This window comes from Hydra vulgaris, chromosome 10, assembly GCF_038396675.1.
Source record: "Hydra vulgaris chromosome 10, alternate assembly HydraT2T_AEP".
Taxonomy (NCBI): domain Eukaryota; kingdom Metazoa; phylum Cnidaria; class Hydrozoa; order Anthoathecata; family Hydridae; genus Hydra; species Hydra vulgaris.
Genome location: NC_088929.1, coordinates 48,290,975 through 48,306,165, shown reverse-complemented (window position 1 = coordinate 48,306,165; position 15,191 = coordinate 48,290,975). Strand labels below are relative to the sequence as shown.

Sequence of the window (15,191 nt, the reverse complement as noted above, 5' to 3'; positions counted from 1 at the left end):
AATACTAGACAATGTTTTTGCATTAGGATATTACAATAGTTGTAAACTTGCTTAATTAAGCAGTCAGCTTCATTTTTTTTTTTAATAAACAAATCTTTCTATGAACTATAGATGAACTCATGACGAATTAATGAAATATAGATGAATAAACTCTTAATTAATAAACAAAAATTTCAGTAAAAGAAAACTTATTTACACTTATCAGCAAAACAACAACAAAAGTTGGGTAATTAAAAATTCAATAAGTTTTCATTGCTCAAAGATTTTGCTAAATTTTTTTCACCAGAGGTTTTGTATCTCAATACAAAATACAGGGCAAAAAATAAATAATGTTTAACTTGTTTTATAGTACAGATAGTACAGATAAAAATTCTAAGTGAATTTGTAACTAATAACCTACTTCTTGGTTTTTTAAAAAACAACTTTTTTTAACATAGACTATTTTTAAATTTTTGAAAATTTAAGCCACTAAATTTTGAAAATAAATTTCTAGGAGTTTTGATTATTTCATGATTTTTCATAAATTTTCATGATGAATTATTTGGGTAAAATCGTCATTGTTAGCCATGCCCTTTACTAAAACTTAAACTATCTACTGAAAAGGGTGACCTGACTGATTGCAATTAAATAATAATCTATAACATGACTTTTCCATGACCAAAAAAAAATCCATGACATTATCAGTATGTATGTGGTCATAGAAACTTTGGAAATACCCTTAATAAATCAGACCAAAAAAAAATTTAAAAAATTATTTTTAAGTCAGTCAATGTAACCTTTTTAAGTCAGTCAATGTAACTACAACTCTTTACTTATCTCTAATTATATTTAGGGGAAAAGCTCTCCTAAAACAAACATGGTGAGCCATGCGAGCTGCTTCTCTAAACAGCTTCTTACCAGAGCCTTTGGTTTTTGCATGGGCAATCTGTTTATTTATTAAAAATATTGTTTATTAAGTAATTTAAAATATTGTTTATTAAGTAATTTAAAATTTGGTTTATACTTGTTACAAGCATATGTTTGTAACATTAATGTTACAATAACATACATAAAAAGTTTTATTTTATGTATATTATTGTAACCATTTATTGCACCATGAAAAAATTCTTTAGACTTTAGAAGGTTTTCACATAAGCTATCCATATTATATTAACAACATTATATTAACAACATTACTTATTTGATACAAACTTTGACATCAGCTATAAAAGTTTTTACTGCTTATGGAAAATGTTTTTTATTTTCTTATTGTAATAGAATGCAGGCATTTTAAGAATTATTACAACAATTGAAAATTCCATAAGAAAAGTGAACAATATATTGAAGTAATTATTATAAAAAATATATAACTAATTAGATAAAAAAATAACTATTATGCAATAATTTAGAGCGTAATAACTTTATTTTTTATCAGTTAAATAATTTTATATTTTATTAATATAATTTAAATTGCAATAATTTTATATTTATTTGTTAGTCTAATCTAATCAAAAACATTTGCATTTATATCGGTGGACTTTTTTAACTTTTTTTTTTTTTTTTTGTGCAACCGTGTCTTTTAGCATTGCAGTTTATTTTGCAATTAATTTTTATAAAAAAGAATTTGTGTTTATCATTTTAGTTACATTGATAATTATATTTTTGAGTGAAAAAATTATACTTTTGCGAGAGTGGTAAATTGCTTCCGTAAACTGTTATAAGGGAGTGTGGGCAAGAACTAAAGTTCTCGCTTTCTGTCGAGGCCTATATATATATAAATATATGCATATATATCAACCCTCAGAATTAGGGACCTAACTGCCAACCAGAAAGTGTTTGAGGTTGACAAAAAATTGCAGACCTTGTTTCTATGTTTCATGGTCAGACCTTTGCATCAAATAATTGTTGCTGACCTCTAAAAGATTGAGATCGGCAAATTATTGCCGACCTCCTTTTTCCTAATACCGAGTGTATATATATATATATATATATACACATATATATATATATATATATATATATATATATATATATATATATATATATATATATATGTATAAATAGGCGCATAAATATATAGGTGCAGGTGTTAAGGCCCAACTTTTGCCTTTCTAAATTTCTAACACAAATAGTGAACTTTCCGACTCGCTTCCCGACAATCCAAATCATTTACCTTCTCTACTTGACTTATGTCTTGCTTCTTATCCTAAACAATGCTCAGTTTCTTCACACTCACCCTTCAGTCCTTCTGATCACAGTTTGATCTCTTTAAAACTATTGCCCTCACCCTCTATCATCTTACCACTTACAAATACTTTGAAGCTGACTGGGACACTTTCTGTGATTTTTTTTGTGATGGCACTTGGGTAGAAATCTTCCTGCTGACAAATGTGCTTCTTTTGTAACTTCTTGGATTCAGGCTGACATGGAATCTCTTATGCCTTCTCCACAATTCCAAATCAAGCTTTTTGATTCTTTAATTTACAAGCACTTAATCACTCATCTTGAATCTAATAACTTACTTTCTGATCATCAATATGGATTTCAATCTTCTGGTTCTATTGCTGATTTGTTAATAATATCTCTCTTTATTGAAGGCATTTCTAAAACCTTCAATAAAGTTAGGCATGCTGGTCTTCTACATTAACTCTCTTCATATAGTATATCAGGTAACATAGTTAAAATTTTTTATTTTAAAGATGTTACCTGTTTTTTTATTGAATTCTTCCTTACCAATCGTAATATCTTTCTTTACCAATCATCTTTTATTGAATCCTTCCTTACCAATCATAGTATAAAGATTGTCCTCGATGGACAGCACTCTTCATTATATATTGTAACTTCAGGGGTTCCTCAAAGTTTTATCCTTGGCCATTTACTTTTTTTAATTTACATTAACGATCTCCCAGAAATTCTTACTTCTAAAATAGCATCATTTGCTGATAATAATACCATTTATTCTTGTCTTGATAAAAAGACAATACTCTCTAATTGCTTGGAAGGGGGAATTTGAGCTTAAAATCTCACTTCTGCTATATCATGGGGCTCTCAGTGGCAACTGAACTTTAATTCAGATAAAAATCTTTTATTTTTATTTTTTTAAAGCCAATTGTTATGGCAATAATCTTGACCATCCTATATTTATGAATGGTAATGTACTCGAGTCATCTACCCTTTGTCTTCTTATTAACTCTTACTTCCGATCTTTCTTTTCTGAAAAATTAATATTTGCTAAGGTTGCATCTCTTTATCGTGATTCTATTTTTTATATTTTTTATATAAATCTCAAATCCATGCTTGTATGGAATACTGTTGCCATACCTTGAGTGGATTCTGCTCAGCCAACTTTCAACTATTGTTGCATCTTCGTAATGTTGCTTCTCTTTCTATTTTCTATAAATACTATAAGCCTTATGAAAAACTGTCTAAGCAACACAAGTATGTAATTATGAATATATAAAATTTAAAATAAAACAAAACAATTTCACCAATAAACATAAAAATAAAATTATTATCATAGTCTATTATCACAGTTTATATCATTATTTCTATAACATAATTATTATTCAAAAAAATAGTGATTACCGAAAAGTAGAGTAGCTGATAATGGTAATAAATAATCCTGCAATTGAAATTCCACAACCAATCCATGTAATGATTTGAAGACTTAATGGATTGTTTCCAGATTGATCTACGTCTAATATTAATGCAAAATTTGTAAGATGATTGCACTGACACAATATTATAGAAGAAGAATTACTAGTGGTATTGCATCCTTCAGTAGACCAAACTTTCTCTGTAACCCAAAAAATGTAAATGTATTAAAAAGAAAATATTTATTATAAATAATCATAACTCTATTTTTTTAAATAGATTGATCATTAGTCTTAAGATTTAATCTTAAACAAGTTAATTCGCTGTTAATTCATCATTTAAGCTGTTCATTTTAGTTAGTTTTAGTTTATTTTAAGCTTGTTCATTATTGCTAATTCACCTTTTACTTGCTAGTTACTTCATCTATTAGGCTGGAGTAGATGTAAAACTGTGCTACATTGTTTCCTGCCTAAGATAATGAATGCTGGATATTCTTGACTCATTTTGCTCGTGCCTCCTTGATAGAAGGTATGCAACTCTTTTTGTCATTCCATAATCAGGGTACAGCTCTAAAACTCAGTTTAATGATTCTGAGGCCAGCTAGTAGTATGGTTTCCAAACTCTGTGGTAGCCTTTGAATCAAGAGATGCAGAATATCAAGAGTATTAATATTTTTGGTATGCATTTGTTGAGGCCACATAAGAAGTCGTAAGTTATATATTCATAGATTGAAAACTCATTCATAGATTGAGCATGGCATCCCAAGCAATATAGAATATTGCTTGGGATGCCATGCTCAATCTATGAATGAGTTTTCTTTAATCTTTAATCATGCAAAAAGTAAACAAAATATTATACATAAAAAATTATTATCACCACTTTATATAAATGTTTCAATATATATTTCACAAACATTCATAGTCTTCAAAGAAACTTTCCATCAGTTGATTCTTACCTTTTGCAAAAACTACCAGAATTGTTTGCTCTTTGTTAGACTAATTTAAATTCTGCTATTCCTTCTTCTGATCTTAGTGCTGATGGGTACTATTCTTTGATTCGCAAAAACCCCAATAGTCTAATGCTTGGCTTAAGGTATACATATGCATCAACTCACCTATTGAAATCGTTTGAAAAAGTTTAAATCCTCTGACTATTCATTTATTTTACTAAAGTAAAATTTATTGCTCATAACACTAAATAGCTTGGCTCTAGCATCACTGACCCTGCTGGCACTAAAGTCCTTAACTTCTGCATTTCTCAATCTCTTAATCAGATAGCTAATTTTGTGACTCATTTTCCAGCCAACCTTAATCACTTACCTTCACTCCTTGATTTGTGTCTTGTTTCTGACCATAGCTTGTGTTTAGTTATTCCTTGTTCTCCTTTAGGTGGTTTTGATCATGCAATGATCTCTATAAATCTTTATTTTGTACTTTTTCTTTGGAATCACCCTATCATCACAAAAAAATAATACTACTACCATAAAGCTGACTGGGGTTCTTTTTGTGATTTTCTTTGTGATGGTCATTGATCTGATGTCCTTTCTCTCTATCCTGATAAATGCGCCTCCGAGGTAACCCTCTAAGATTCACGGTAGGTTTGGAAGCTTTTATTACTTCTTGTTGGTTCCAAGTCAAGCCTCATTCTACCCCATGGTTTTTACCTTCTTGTACAGCTACATCTAGTTGCGATATTTTTCATCTTTTACAAAGGAACAACTCTCTTGAGAAATTATATTTAATATAGAAGAAATCAATGTTAAAGAGTGCTGTCTGATGCTAAGCTGCATTATTCCCAGTTTAAATCTTGCTAAATCTTGCATCTTATATCAAAAGTTAGTCTCTAGAGACATTTGGAAAATCTTCAACAGCATTGTTAACAAAGGTAAGTCTAACATTCCAACTCTTATTCTTTGGAGTGATCTTCTCAAGAATAAGACTGAACTATTTGCAAAGAAATTTTTCTTTAATCTTATGGTCATACTCTTCCTTTCATTAAAGTTTTCATTTACAGTTACCAGGTTAACAGTTAATAGTTAACAATTTCATTACAGTTAACAGGTTAACACTGAAATATTGTTAAAACTTTTATGTTAAAAAAATAATTTTTTTCTTTCTTAATTAGATTTTTTTATGTTAATTCGAGCCCATATATATATAGAGAGAGAGAGAGCTTTTGACAATGTTTGGCGTACTAGTTTTCTCCACAAGCTTGCTTCATATGGTGTATCTGGGAAAGTTTTTGAAATCAAATTCTTTCTTTTTAACTGTTTTATTAAAGCTATCTTCGAAGGCCAACACCATCCTTCATTTCCAGTAACTTCTGGGGTACCTCAAAGATTTATCCTTGTCCGTGTTTTATTTCTTATCTAAATTAATAATCATCCTGACAACCTTACATCTAAAGTGACTCTATTTATTAATGACTCAACTTTATACTCCTGTTTTAACAAAAAGTGTTCTATTTTTGATGGCTTCGTACAGGCACCTGATCTTGAATCTGATATCACTTTTGTAACAAGTTCTTGCAGTGGTTTGAAATTTTCAACTCAAACAAAACTCAGTTTTTCACTGCAAACAACTATCACAATGCTGTCAACATTCCAATATTGATGAACAGCAACCCTCTTACTGAGTCCCCTTTTTTACCTCTTGGATTATCATTAACTACTAACCTCTCATGGAAACTATATATACAATCAATTGCTAAGCTAGGATCTGCTAAGGTAAGGTAGCTTCTCTTTATTGTACTTGCCATTTTCTTACTCCTGATTCCATTCACTACTTCTACAAACCTTATCCTGATTCTATTCTCTACCACTTATTTTCCCCTGGATGAAATAATGTTGTCATATTTAGGTTGGTTCTTCTAATGATGCTGTTTCCCTTCTAGACAAGGTTTAGAAGGGAAACATCATCATTAAATGTAGTTGGATCTGTTTTATCTACCAAGCTTGAGCCTCTCTCACGTTGTTGTAAAGTTGCATCTCTTTCTCTTTAATACTAAAACTATCATGGTTGCTGCTCAAAGGAGCATTCATCTCTAGTTCCATCAACCAAAACTCATTCTCACTTGACTTATCATTCAGCAAAATCTCATCTATTCACAGTATCTGTCACTGCATGCTTTTTAGAAACTTTTATTTGTCTAGTTTTTTTCCCTGCACTTTAAACATTTGAAACTCTCTTCCATCTTCATGTTTTCCTGACTCATACAACCTACAACTTTTTAAGTCTTCTCTCAACCGTTCCCTCACTCTTTAACTCTATTTTTTGTTTTCTAGTAACTCACAAATAATATATTGAGGTGAAAAAATCATGTTTACAGTGACAATTAATTCAATCATTTTCAAAAGTTTATAATCAGTTGTGAACAAAGATACACAAATACAAAACTATGTATGTAACCTTTAAAAAAAAATTGTAAGAACTAAGTAGTTTTTTAAATAAATTTAAAATCATCCAAATTTCAAACAATCGTGCTAATTAAAAGTTAACCTTTTACAATATGCAAGAAATAAGAATATTTTTTAAATGCATAATTGAAAATGTATTTATTTCAAAACAAATATTATAAAAATTACAAACCTTGTGTTTTATAGAAGCTACATACTCTTGTCCCAGAATTGTTTGAATTAGACGAAAAAGTCATTGGTATGGGTTCTTTAGAGTATGTAACATTTAAGCCATTTATTGAGGCTGACAGAATCACACTATCCACACCTTGAGTGAAAAATGTATTTTTTAAAAAAGCAAAAGAATAAACACGGGAGTTATTTTTTCCAAAGAAAAGTTGTGCAGGGAGAATGATATTTGCTGAGAAGTTTTGTAAAATATTGGTTAGATTTTGGGATGTTATATTTACTTGTAAAGAATCATTGTTATTAACAGAATAAATATATATTGGATTATGATTTTCTTCAATTATATATGATGAAAATCCTAAAGATTTTTTTGATATTGTCAAATTATTAACTTGCTGCTTGGCTAAAGCATCCAACTGAAACAAAAATGCAGAAGATGAGTCAAACTTTTTATTTGCACTCTCAATCAAAGCATTATTTGAACTTAGCAGACTGTCTACAGTTGACAAAATGGCATTGGTAACCTGAAAATAGAGTCAGAATAATAAAACTAACTGCATATATTAAACCTAATTGCATATATTAAAACTAATTGCATATAATAAAAATAATCGCATATATTAAAACTAATCTCATATATTAAAACTAATCTCATATATTAAAACTAATCTCATATATTAAAACTAATCTCATATATTAAAACTAATCTCATATATTAAAACTAATTGCATTTATTATAAATAATTGCATATATTAATTTACATATTAGTTTTTATACTATATAACAACATTTTAATAAAATAATACAAATGAAAAAAAATTAACACACAATTTCTGATGATGCATTAATACTAATAATATTGCTAATAACTTGCTTTATCAGATCAATGTCATATATATTTGTAAGCGATCCATTTTTAATAACTTGATTTAAGTTATATGCAACTTGCTCAACATTTTGGTTTGTTATGTTCGTCTGTTAAAAAAAAAAGATCAGCATATTAATTATAGAATAATTTTACCAAATAAAAATGACAAAGAAAAAAATTAAAGAAAAATTTGTAAAGTCAAAGAAAAAAAAAAAAAACATTCAAAAAAAAAAGAAGTTATAAATTGTAAACTTTTAAAATTATTTAACCAAACAAGCACAGGCAAGACATATGTAACATAAAGCATATATAACATATATAGCATAAGACATATAACATATATAATAAGACATACAATATCAAAGACCTATTTTTTAAGTTTTAACCTATTTTATCTTTTCAAAATTTTATCTTTACAATGCATTCAAAACTGCCTTTTACAATACAATAAAAAAATGTTTTTATCTACAGTAAACAATAACATTTATGCATTTATAGCATTTATTTAGTGTTTTGCATGCATGTGTTCCTCAGCAAAAAATGCAAATGTAGTCAATTATAAAAATTTTGAAAATAATTTTTAATAAATAAATATTTTACTTAACGAGAATTAAAATAATACTTGTGCTGCAAATTTAAAGAAAATATTTTTTTAAATTTTTGTCACAAAAAATATTTTGGAATCATGGTACAATAACTTTAGAACTATAGTGTTATATAATGCTTAATCATGTTTTTTTAATTTCCAATTACTTATATTAAAAATAATTATACATAAAAGTATATAATATATATAATGTATATATATATATATATATATATATATATATATATATATATATATATATATATATACATACCTGTATGTATATACAATATATGTACATACAATATGTATGTATATACAATGTATATATACATATATATATATATATATATATATATATATATATATATATATATATATATATATATATATATATATATATATATATATATAATGTATATGTATATATACTAGGAGTATATACGTCACATTACACTATACATTAGGAAGAGGAAATTTTTTCAAGTGATAGTTTTATAATAAAATCAATAATAATAATAGTCAAATTATAATGATCTGAAACTCACAAAACATAACAATAACTTAAAAATAAATTATCAAAATGCATAAAACCCTTTGTGCAGAACCATTTTAATGTTGGGTCAAAAGTTTAAAATTTTGCTTAAAAAAATTATATTGTTTGACTACTATATTGTATATATTATAATATAAACTATAATTGTATGAAATATCATAGAAATTGATGACCATTCAACTATTTTAAAGCCAAGTAATCGTTTGCATGATAATTTAATTGATAAGCCACTGATGGATTATTCAAATTTATGCCAGACAAGTTATTACGAAGACAACATTTTTTCTTAGAATTGGGTAATATTTATTGACCAAGAGATGTAATTCAAAATTATAAGTTTTTGTTTAAATCAATAAAATGCACAAATAAGACAAGTATTATAAATATCTAGGACAAATTATTTGACTTTAAGCCCAAAAACGCTAAATTTAAAAATATGGAAGCCAAACTCTTTTATGAACTTTCGATATATTCTAATGGGTGCAAAGGTCAATACAATATTTATTATATTCATTTTATTATACAACCCCTTTCACCTAAAAAAAAGTACTTAAATAAATTATAGTCAATTGTTTGATGATACAGACGATTCTAGTAGTTCAGGTGAAATTTAATCTAAGATGGAGTTTAATCTAATGTTTAGACAATTCTAGTAGTTCAGAAGATTAGAAGACAATAGTACAAGTGATGATTGTAACATACAAGTGATGATTATAACATATAAGTGATGATTATAACATCCTATTGAAACTAAAAAGCACCTACAACACTCGCATATAAAATATACTCGATTTGGTCAATCAATTTTTGTAAAGAAATGTGCAGCTAACATTTTGATGGTAAGACAACATTATTATAGAACTTGCATTACTAAATCAAAGTCTAAATTTTTGGTTAAAAATTTTAGAGAAAGGCAACTCTATCACCATATATAACATGTGAAACAAAATTATTTTGGAATTTAATTTATTAAATTTAATATGCGTTGTAATATTTGACACCACCGCAGTAAATACAGATTCTAAAAATGAAACAATTAAACATTTGATAAAAATTGTTCCAGGTTTAGTGCATTATCCTTGCCAACGTGTATTCTTGTTAATGAGCTAATTCTTAGGAATTTTGTGAACTTTTTTTTATTAGTTTGCTTTTTTATTAACATCACTTTAAAGAGTTGACTAGTAACTATCTGATTTAATTTTAACCTACCAGTTATTAAAAGTAAGAAATACAGCAGAAATGATAAGTGCTGGATACTTATGTAAAGGATATATATCTTATTAAGACTCAATGAATTTGCTGGTGATTCTTATATCTAAACCAGGGCCTATTTCAAGCAATAAAAAGCTCTTAAAATCTAAAGAACTCAAAAGCTTTCTTACAAAAAAAGAATCAATAATAGAGTCATATAATTTTATTGCTGATTAATGGGCCAGGCCATGGTTTTCTTGCAGAAGAATTATTGACAATATAAAAAAATTGAAAAAGGTAATTACCTGTTTTAACTTTTTTATATTGTCAATATTTTGAGCCTTGAGTGTTTGGAAAGACACTGAAATATTTTGATTGACTTTTAGACACCAATTTACATAAATAAAGTGTATTTTTTTAAAGAAGCATCAATAACTTAGAGGCCATATTTCTGAAACACTATAATAAACTTTAATTTGCATGTGTGTTATTGAATCAAAATAATTTAGTGTTTGACTTTTTATGGTCAAACTTCCATGAAGCAATTTTCAAAGGAGCATACCTGAAATTTACAAGTAATATTTTTACCCCAAATTATGTAAATCTTTATATGAAGTATACAAGGTACGGTAATCCCTATGTAATATTTTTTCAACTAATAATATAGTTTATAAAGCTCATTCTTTTTAAAAAACAAGAATATTAAATCTGTCTCAAAAATTTATTTTTGAAAAACTTTAGCATTTCAAAATAACAAGCTTGTCTAGAAGGTTTTTGGATCAGTTATGGTTAAAATTGTTTTTGATTAAAAAAAAAAAAAGCAATAATAATGTCCTGCTACATCAACTGACAAATAAGTAAAACATGAAAGGAGTGTTGCTTTTTTGTTGTAAAACATGCAGCAAGTGTTGCTACATCGACTATCTTATAGTCTGCTCCTATAAGGGAGTGTCACTACATCCACTGAGGGTTTGGTTTGGACAAACAATCCATAATTTAAAACATTTTTAAACTTTTTTAAACTGGTTTATTAGTGTGTGTATATATATATATATATATATATATATATATATATATATATATATATATATATATATATATATATACAGAGGCGTGGTGGCCCCAGAGGCTATGCGGGATTCCCGCATGGGCTTTTCACTTTTTCATCTAAATATGGGCCTTTTGGCAAATTTTAATTTTTCAACATTTTATAGAAATTCCACAATCATTTACAATATTTCTGTTTACACAAATTAAATTTTATTAATCACTTGATATAAAGTCTTCAGCTTTGAGCGCAATTATATTAGTATTTTGCATAATAATAAAATTGCTCTGAAAACAAAGTAGATGTTTTAAGACGTATTATGATATATTTTTTTCATAAGAAAAATTATGAACCCATAAATGGTTTTTAACGATCGTAATATAGACGAAATAAATTTAAATAAGTCTACATACCCAACAATAAAAATAGCTATTATTATATAATTAAATTAACTTAAATTAACTTAATTTAAAAAGTTAACCCCAAAACATTTTTCTTTAATAAATTAAATCGCAATACAATTACAATATAGTATATGTATTACGTTTTAATTCATGAAAAATGTTTTGGTGTTAAATTTTATTAATGCTCGATACTTATTTATATAAAATAAGTATCGAACATGAGTTCGATACTTATTTTATATAAATAAGTATCGAACTCATGTTTTGCATTTTTGTAACGTTTCGAAACAGATATAAACTTGTTTTATGATAAATAAAGTTTTTTATTTTTATACAGTTTATATTATTGTATGTTAAATAAAGAATTCACTCCGTAATATCCTGTCCTCAGACAGATTAAAAAAAGGAATACATATTTAAATATACAATATATATTAAAAAAAACTATCCGAGTAGAAGGCGGCGTCGTTCATGGCTTCCTGCTGCAAATATATTAACAATTTCATCTAAAGGGATTTCCTCTAAAATATCCAATTTGTAGTAACATAGTAATGTATCTCTTGTATGTTACTAGGTCAATTTGTTTCTTAGCTTGTTTTTTACATGTTTAAGAGCGGAAAATACTCTCTCGCACTCATCAATATCAACACTTATCGTCAAAATATGATGATATATATGAAACGTATTTTTCATTGCCAAAGATACGCCTAATGCTCTCCGTTGCAGAATATATCTAAAGTATAGAAAAATAAACATAAATAATTTTAAAATATAATAAATAACTGAACACATAATAAAATATGAAAAACTTACTTGTAAGTGCATACAAGACATTGGTGCACAAGATGATTCTTTTCTTTATGAGCTCCTGTTTTGTAGTCATTTTCTGCCAATACGCGTTCTTCGTTATCTGAATTTTCTGCTTCGCTATCTTCCATTTCATTGTTGTCATTCAGTATCCCGATTCGACGTGAGCCAAGAGCTTTCAAATAGAGTCGAAGTATTTTGAGTTCTTGTCCAAGACTAACACAATCAATGTTGTTCAATGAGGGGAATATTGCAATATATGTATTGAAATTGTACGCATCAATTTCTTTGTCAGTCTTACAAATCAGCATATTTGGACATACAATTGAACACAAAGTATTCAAATCTTCGCATCCTTTATCACTAAATCTAGCACGCATCTTTGTCAATATATTACCGAATATTAAAGAACGTATTTCTTGAAATGTTGATCTCGGAAACGCATATAGCTGTTTCATACGGACACTGCCACCACCGTTCCGTATGCTATACTTAAACGTTCTAAATCATTTTTCAACTCTGAGTTTTCAGGATCTAATTTCATGATACCATATATATTTCTTTGAAGTACCTATAAATATAATAGTTAACATGCAAATATTTTAACATTAGAATGTATATGTACCAAAATATTCTTTTAACAAGGTTAAATAATTACGAAGCAATCAAACAAGATAATTCAAAGTAATATAATATTGATATTATTACTTTGCAATATGAATCAGCATATCTCCAGAAGTGGTCAAATTTATTTCCAGTTTCTTCCAATTTCAACAGGGTTGCAGAGATTAATTGATTCACACTGGAATAATCGCTATCTCGAAACTGCATTATTGCCATTAACTCATCCACGTGAGACATCATCTGGGAATATAATATAGCTAAAACTATACTCTCTTTTCGTAGAACTTGTTGAAGAAACGTAAAGGCAGATCCTCGCGTTTCCACATCGAAATCAGAGTCAGCGGCAATTAAATCCAAAGCAGAGATTAATTGAACAACTAATCCATCGTTAACTTGCTTCTCGGCATCCTCACTGTTAAATCTACCTATTAAACTAGTTACAGCCTTGCATCTTTCTTGCCACTTATGCGTAAGGAACTTAGCCAGCTTTCTACTTCCACCCTGATTATGCTTGCTTCCGTTGACTGTATTCACAAATACTGCACATCTCTTGTAACCTGCGTTTACAAAGTTAAATAGGTTTTGAAGCATAGAGAACAGCTGATGAATTGAAGGATGATCAATGAGGCTACAATGGTCAACAACAGCAAGACTAAGACAATGAGAATGACACCAAATGTGTTAATTCACACCGTCGAAACAGTGCGCAATGCAATTCCCTTTCCAGTCAAGGTTTGTTTTGTCCAACATATTAGATATGTCTGTAAATAAATTTGTTGCTCTTCCACGAGTTATTTCACACATATCAATCAACCTCTCTTCAATGACACTGTGTAAAGGAATGTAAGAAACGTATTCATCGATTTCCACTTGGTGTTGCTTCTGAATGGTACGAATTACAAGACACATCTGGTTGCACAGAGCTATATCTGTTGTTGAATACTAAAAACACCATTTTTATTTATTAGGCTGATAATTCACTTTTGTATTTGAGTAGTGAAAACTTTCAGTAGTGCATCAAAGGTGTCGTTACTAAGCCAGGTAATTTTTGATCCTCTGCCAACTGCACCAGATTTTTTACCAAACTTACATTTTTGCGATGTCTTTTCGTTGGCTGAAAGCTGCCTCAAGTGTTTATTAAGCATTGGATCCACTGTTATAAGAAGTTTTAACAAGGCTTGAATGTTTCCATGCCGCAAATAAGGTTCCAAAATGGCGGTAGCATTTTCGTTTCGGTGCCCACGCCATGGTAGGCCTTGCATAACAAGAGTGCGAAATGCTTTTATTATGCTTTTAAGAACAAAACGGTTTTGGTCTACAACTGTTTTAATCCCTTGCTCTAGAAGGTGACGAGTGGATTTTCCTGCTTTAGAGATAAAGAATGCGTCTAATGCTGCAGAGTGTGCAACTGATAGCTCATGTCAATGTTGTGCAGATGGGGTGATCTTCCGGTTGGGTCTAACGGACATCCAGTCATGAAAATGTTGTTAGCATTACCATTAAAACATATACATACACTGCAAAAATATTTCTCTCTCTTCTGATTAAAGCTGAGCCATGTACGTACAGTTTCATCTTGTTCGTTATCAATATTGCGTTTATAACCTCTGGATACTGTATTCTTTACAGAGCTTGGTTGAATTGGATAGGTACAAGATATAAAACTTACCTCTTGCCCCGTTGCTGGCCTTTGCCAAAGTTTAATTGAATCATCTATGTTATCCAATGTTTGGAGGGATTGAATACTAATATGGTCTGACGTTTCCGAAATTGAAAAGTCAACTGAATTAATGTGACTAGAAACCTCGTCTGTAATTGCTTCAAAGGTATCATTGGAATCAGATGGTATAGGAGTAGTTGATGATGATGCAAAGAATCCAGGGAGAGTTTTTTGTCCCGATTGCAATATCTTTAACTCAGCTTGGATTTTTTCTTTCTTCTTTTCCCATC

The 15,191-nt window shown here is 28.6% G+C and overlaps 2 protein-coding genes across 5 annotated transcripts in view; both read right to left on the bottom strand.

Moving 5' to 3' along the window:
* Positions 1-15,191, bottom strand: part of LOC105845287 (uncharacterized) — a 129,047-nt gene that overhangs the window by 28,737 nt on the left and 85,119 nt on the right. For 3 of the 4 annotated variants that reach the window (XR_010641309.1, XM_065808187.1, XM_065808186.1), the window contains exons 12-14: positions 7,986-8,132; positions 7,161-7,680; positions 3,565-3,775 (exon numbers count right to left, since the gene is read on the bottom strand). Coding sequence is in view for 3 of the 4 variants with exons in the window: in XM_065808187.1 (XP_065664259.1) it covers positions 3,565-3,775; positions 7,161-7,680; positions 7,986-8,132 (878 nt within the window). In the remaining variant the exon portion in view is untranslated. The remainder of the gene's footprint in view (positions 1-3,564; positions 3,776-7,160; positions 7,681-7,985; positions 8,133-15,191) is intronic. The other variant, XM_065808188.1, reaches the window with a different exon arrangement.
* LOC136086626 (uncharacterized) lies at positions 12,084-13,917 on the bottom strand. The gene is made up of 2 exons (XM_065808841.1): positions 12,624-13,917; positions 12,084-12,543 (listed from the first exon to the last, which is right to left on the bottom strand). The coding sequence occupies exons 1-2, from the start codon at positions 13,073-13,075 to the stop codon at positions 12,381-12,383; spliced, it is 615 nt and encodes a 204-aa protein (XP_065664913.1). The 5' UTR covers positions 13,076-13,917; the 3' UTR covers positions 12,084-12,380.

Coding starts and splice junctions, on each gene's coding strand:
- LOC136086626 (XM_065808841.1), bottom strand. CDS start 13,075: ATGAAACAGCTATATGCGTTTCCGAGATCAACATTTCAAGAAATACGT. Junction 12,544..12,623: donor TGTCTTGTATGCACTTACAA/GTAAGTTTTTCA, acceptor TCTATACTTTAG/ATATATTCTGCAACGGAGAG.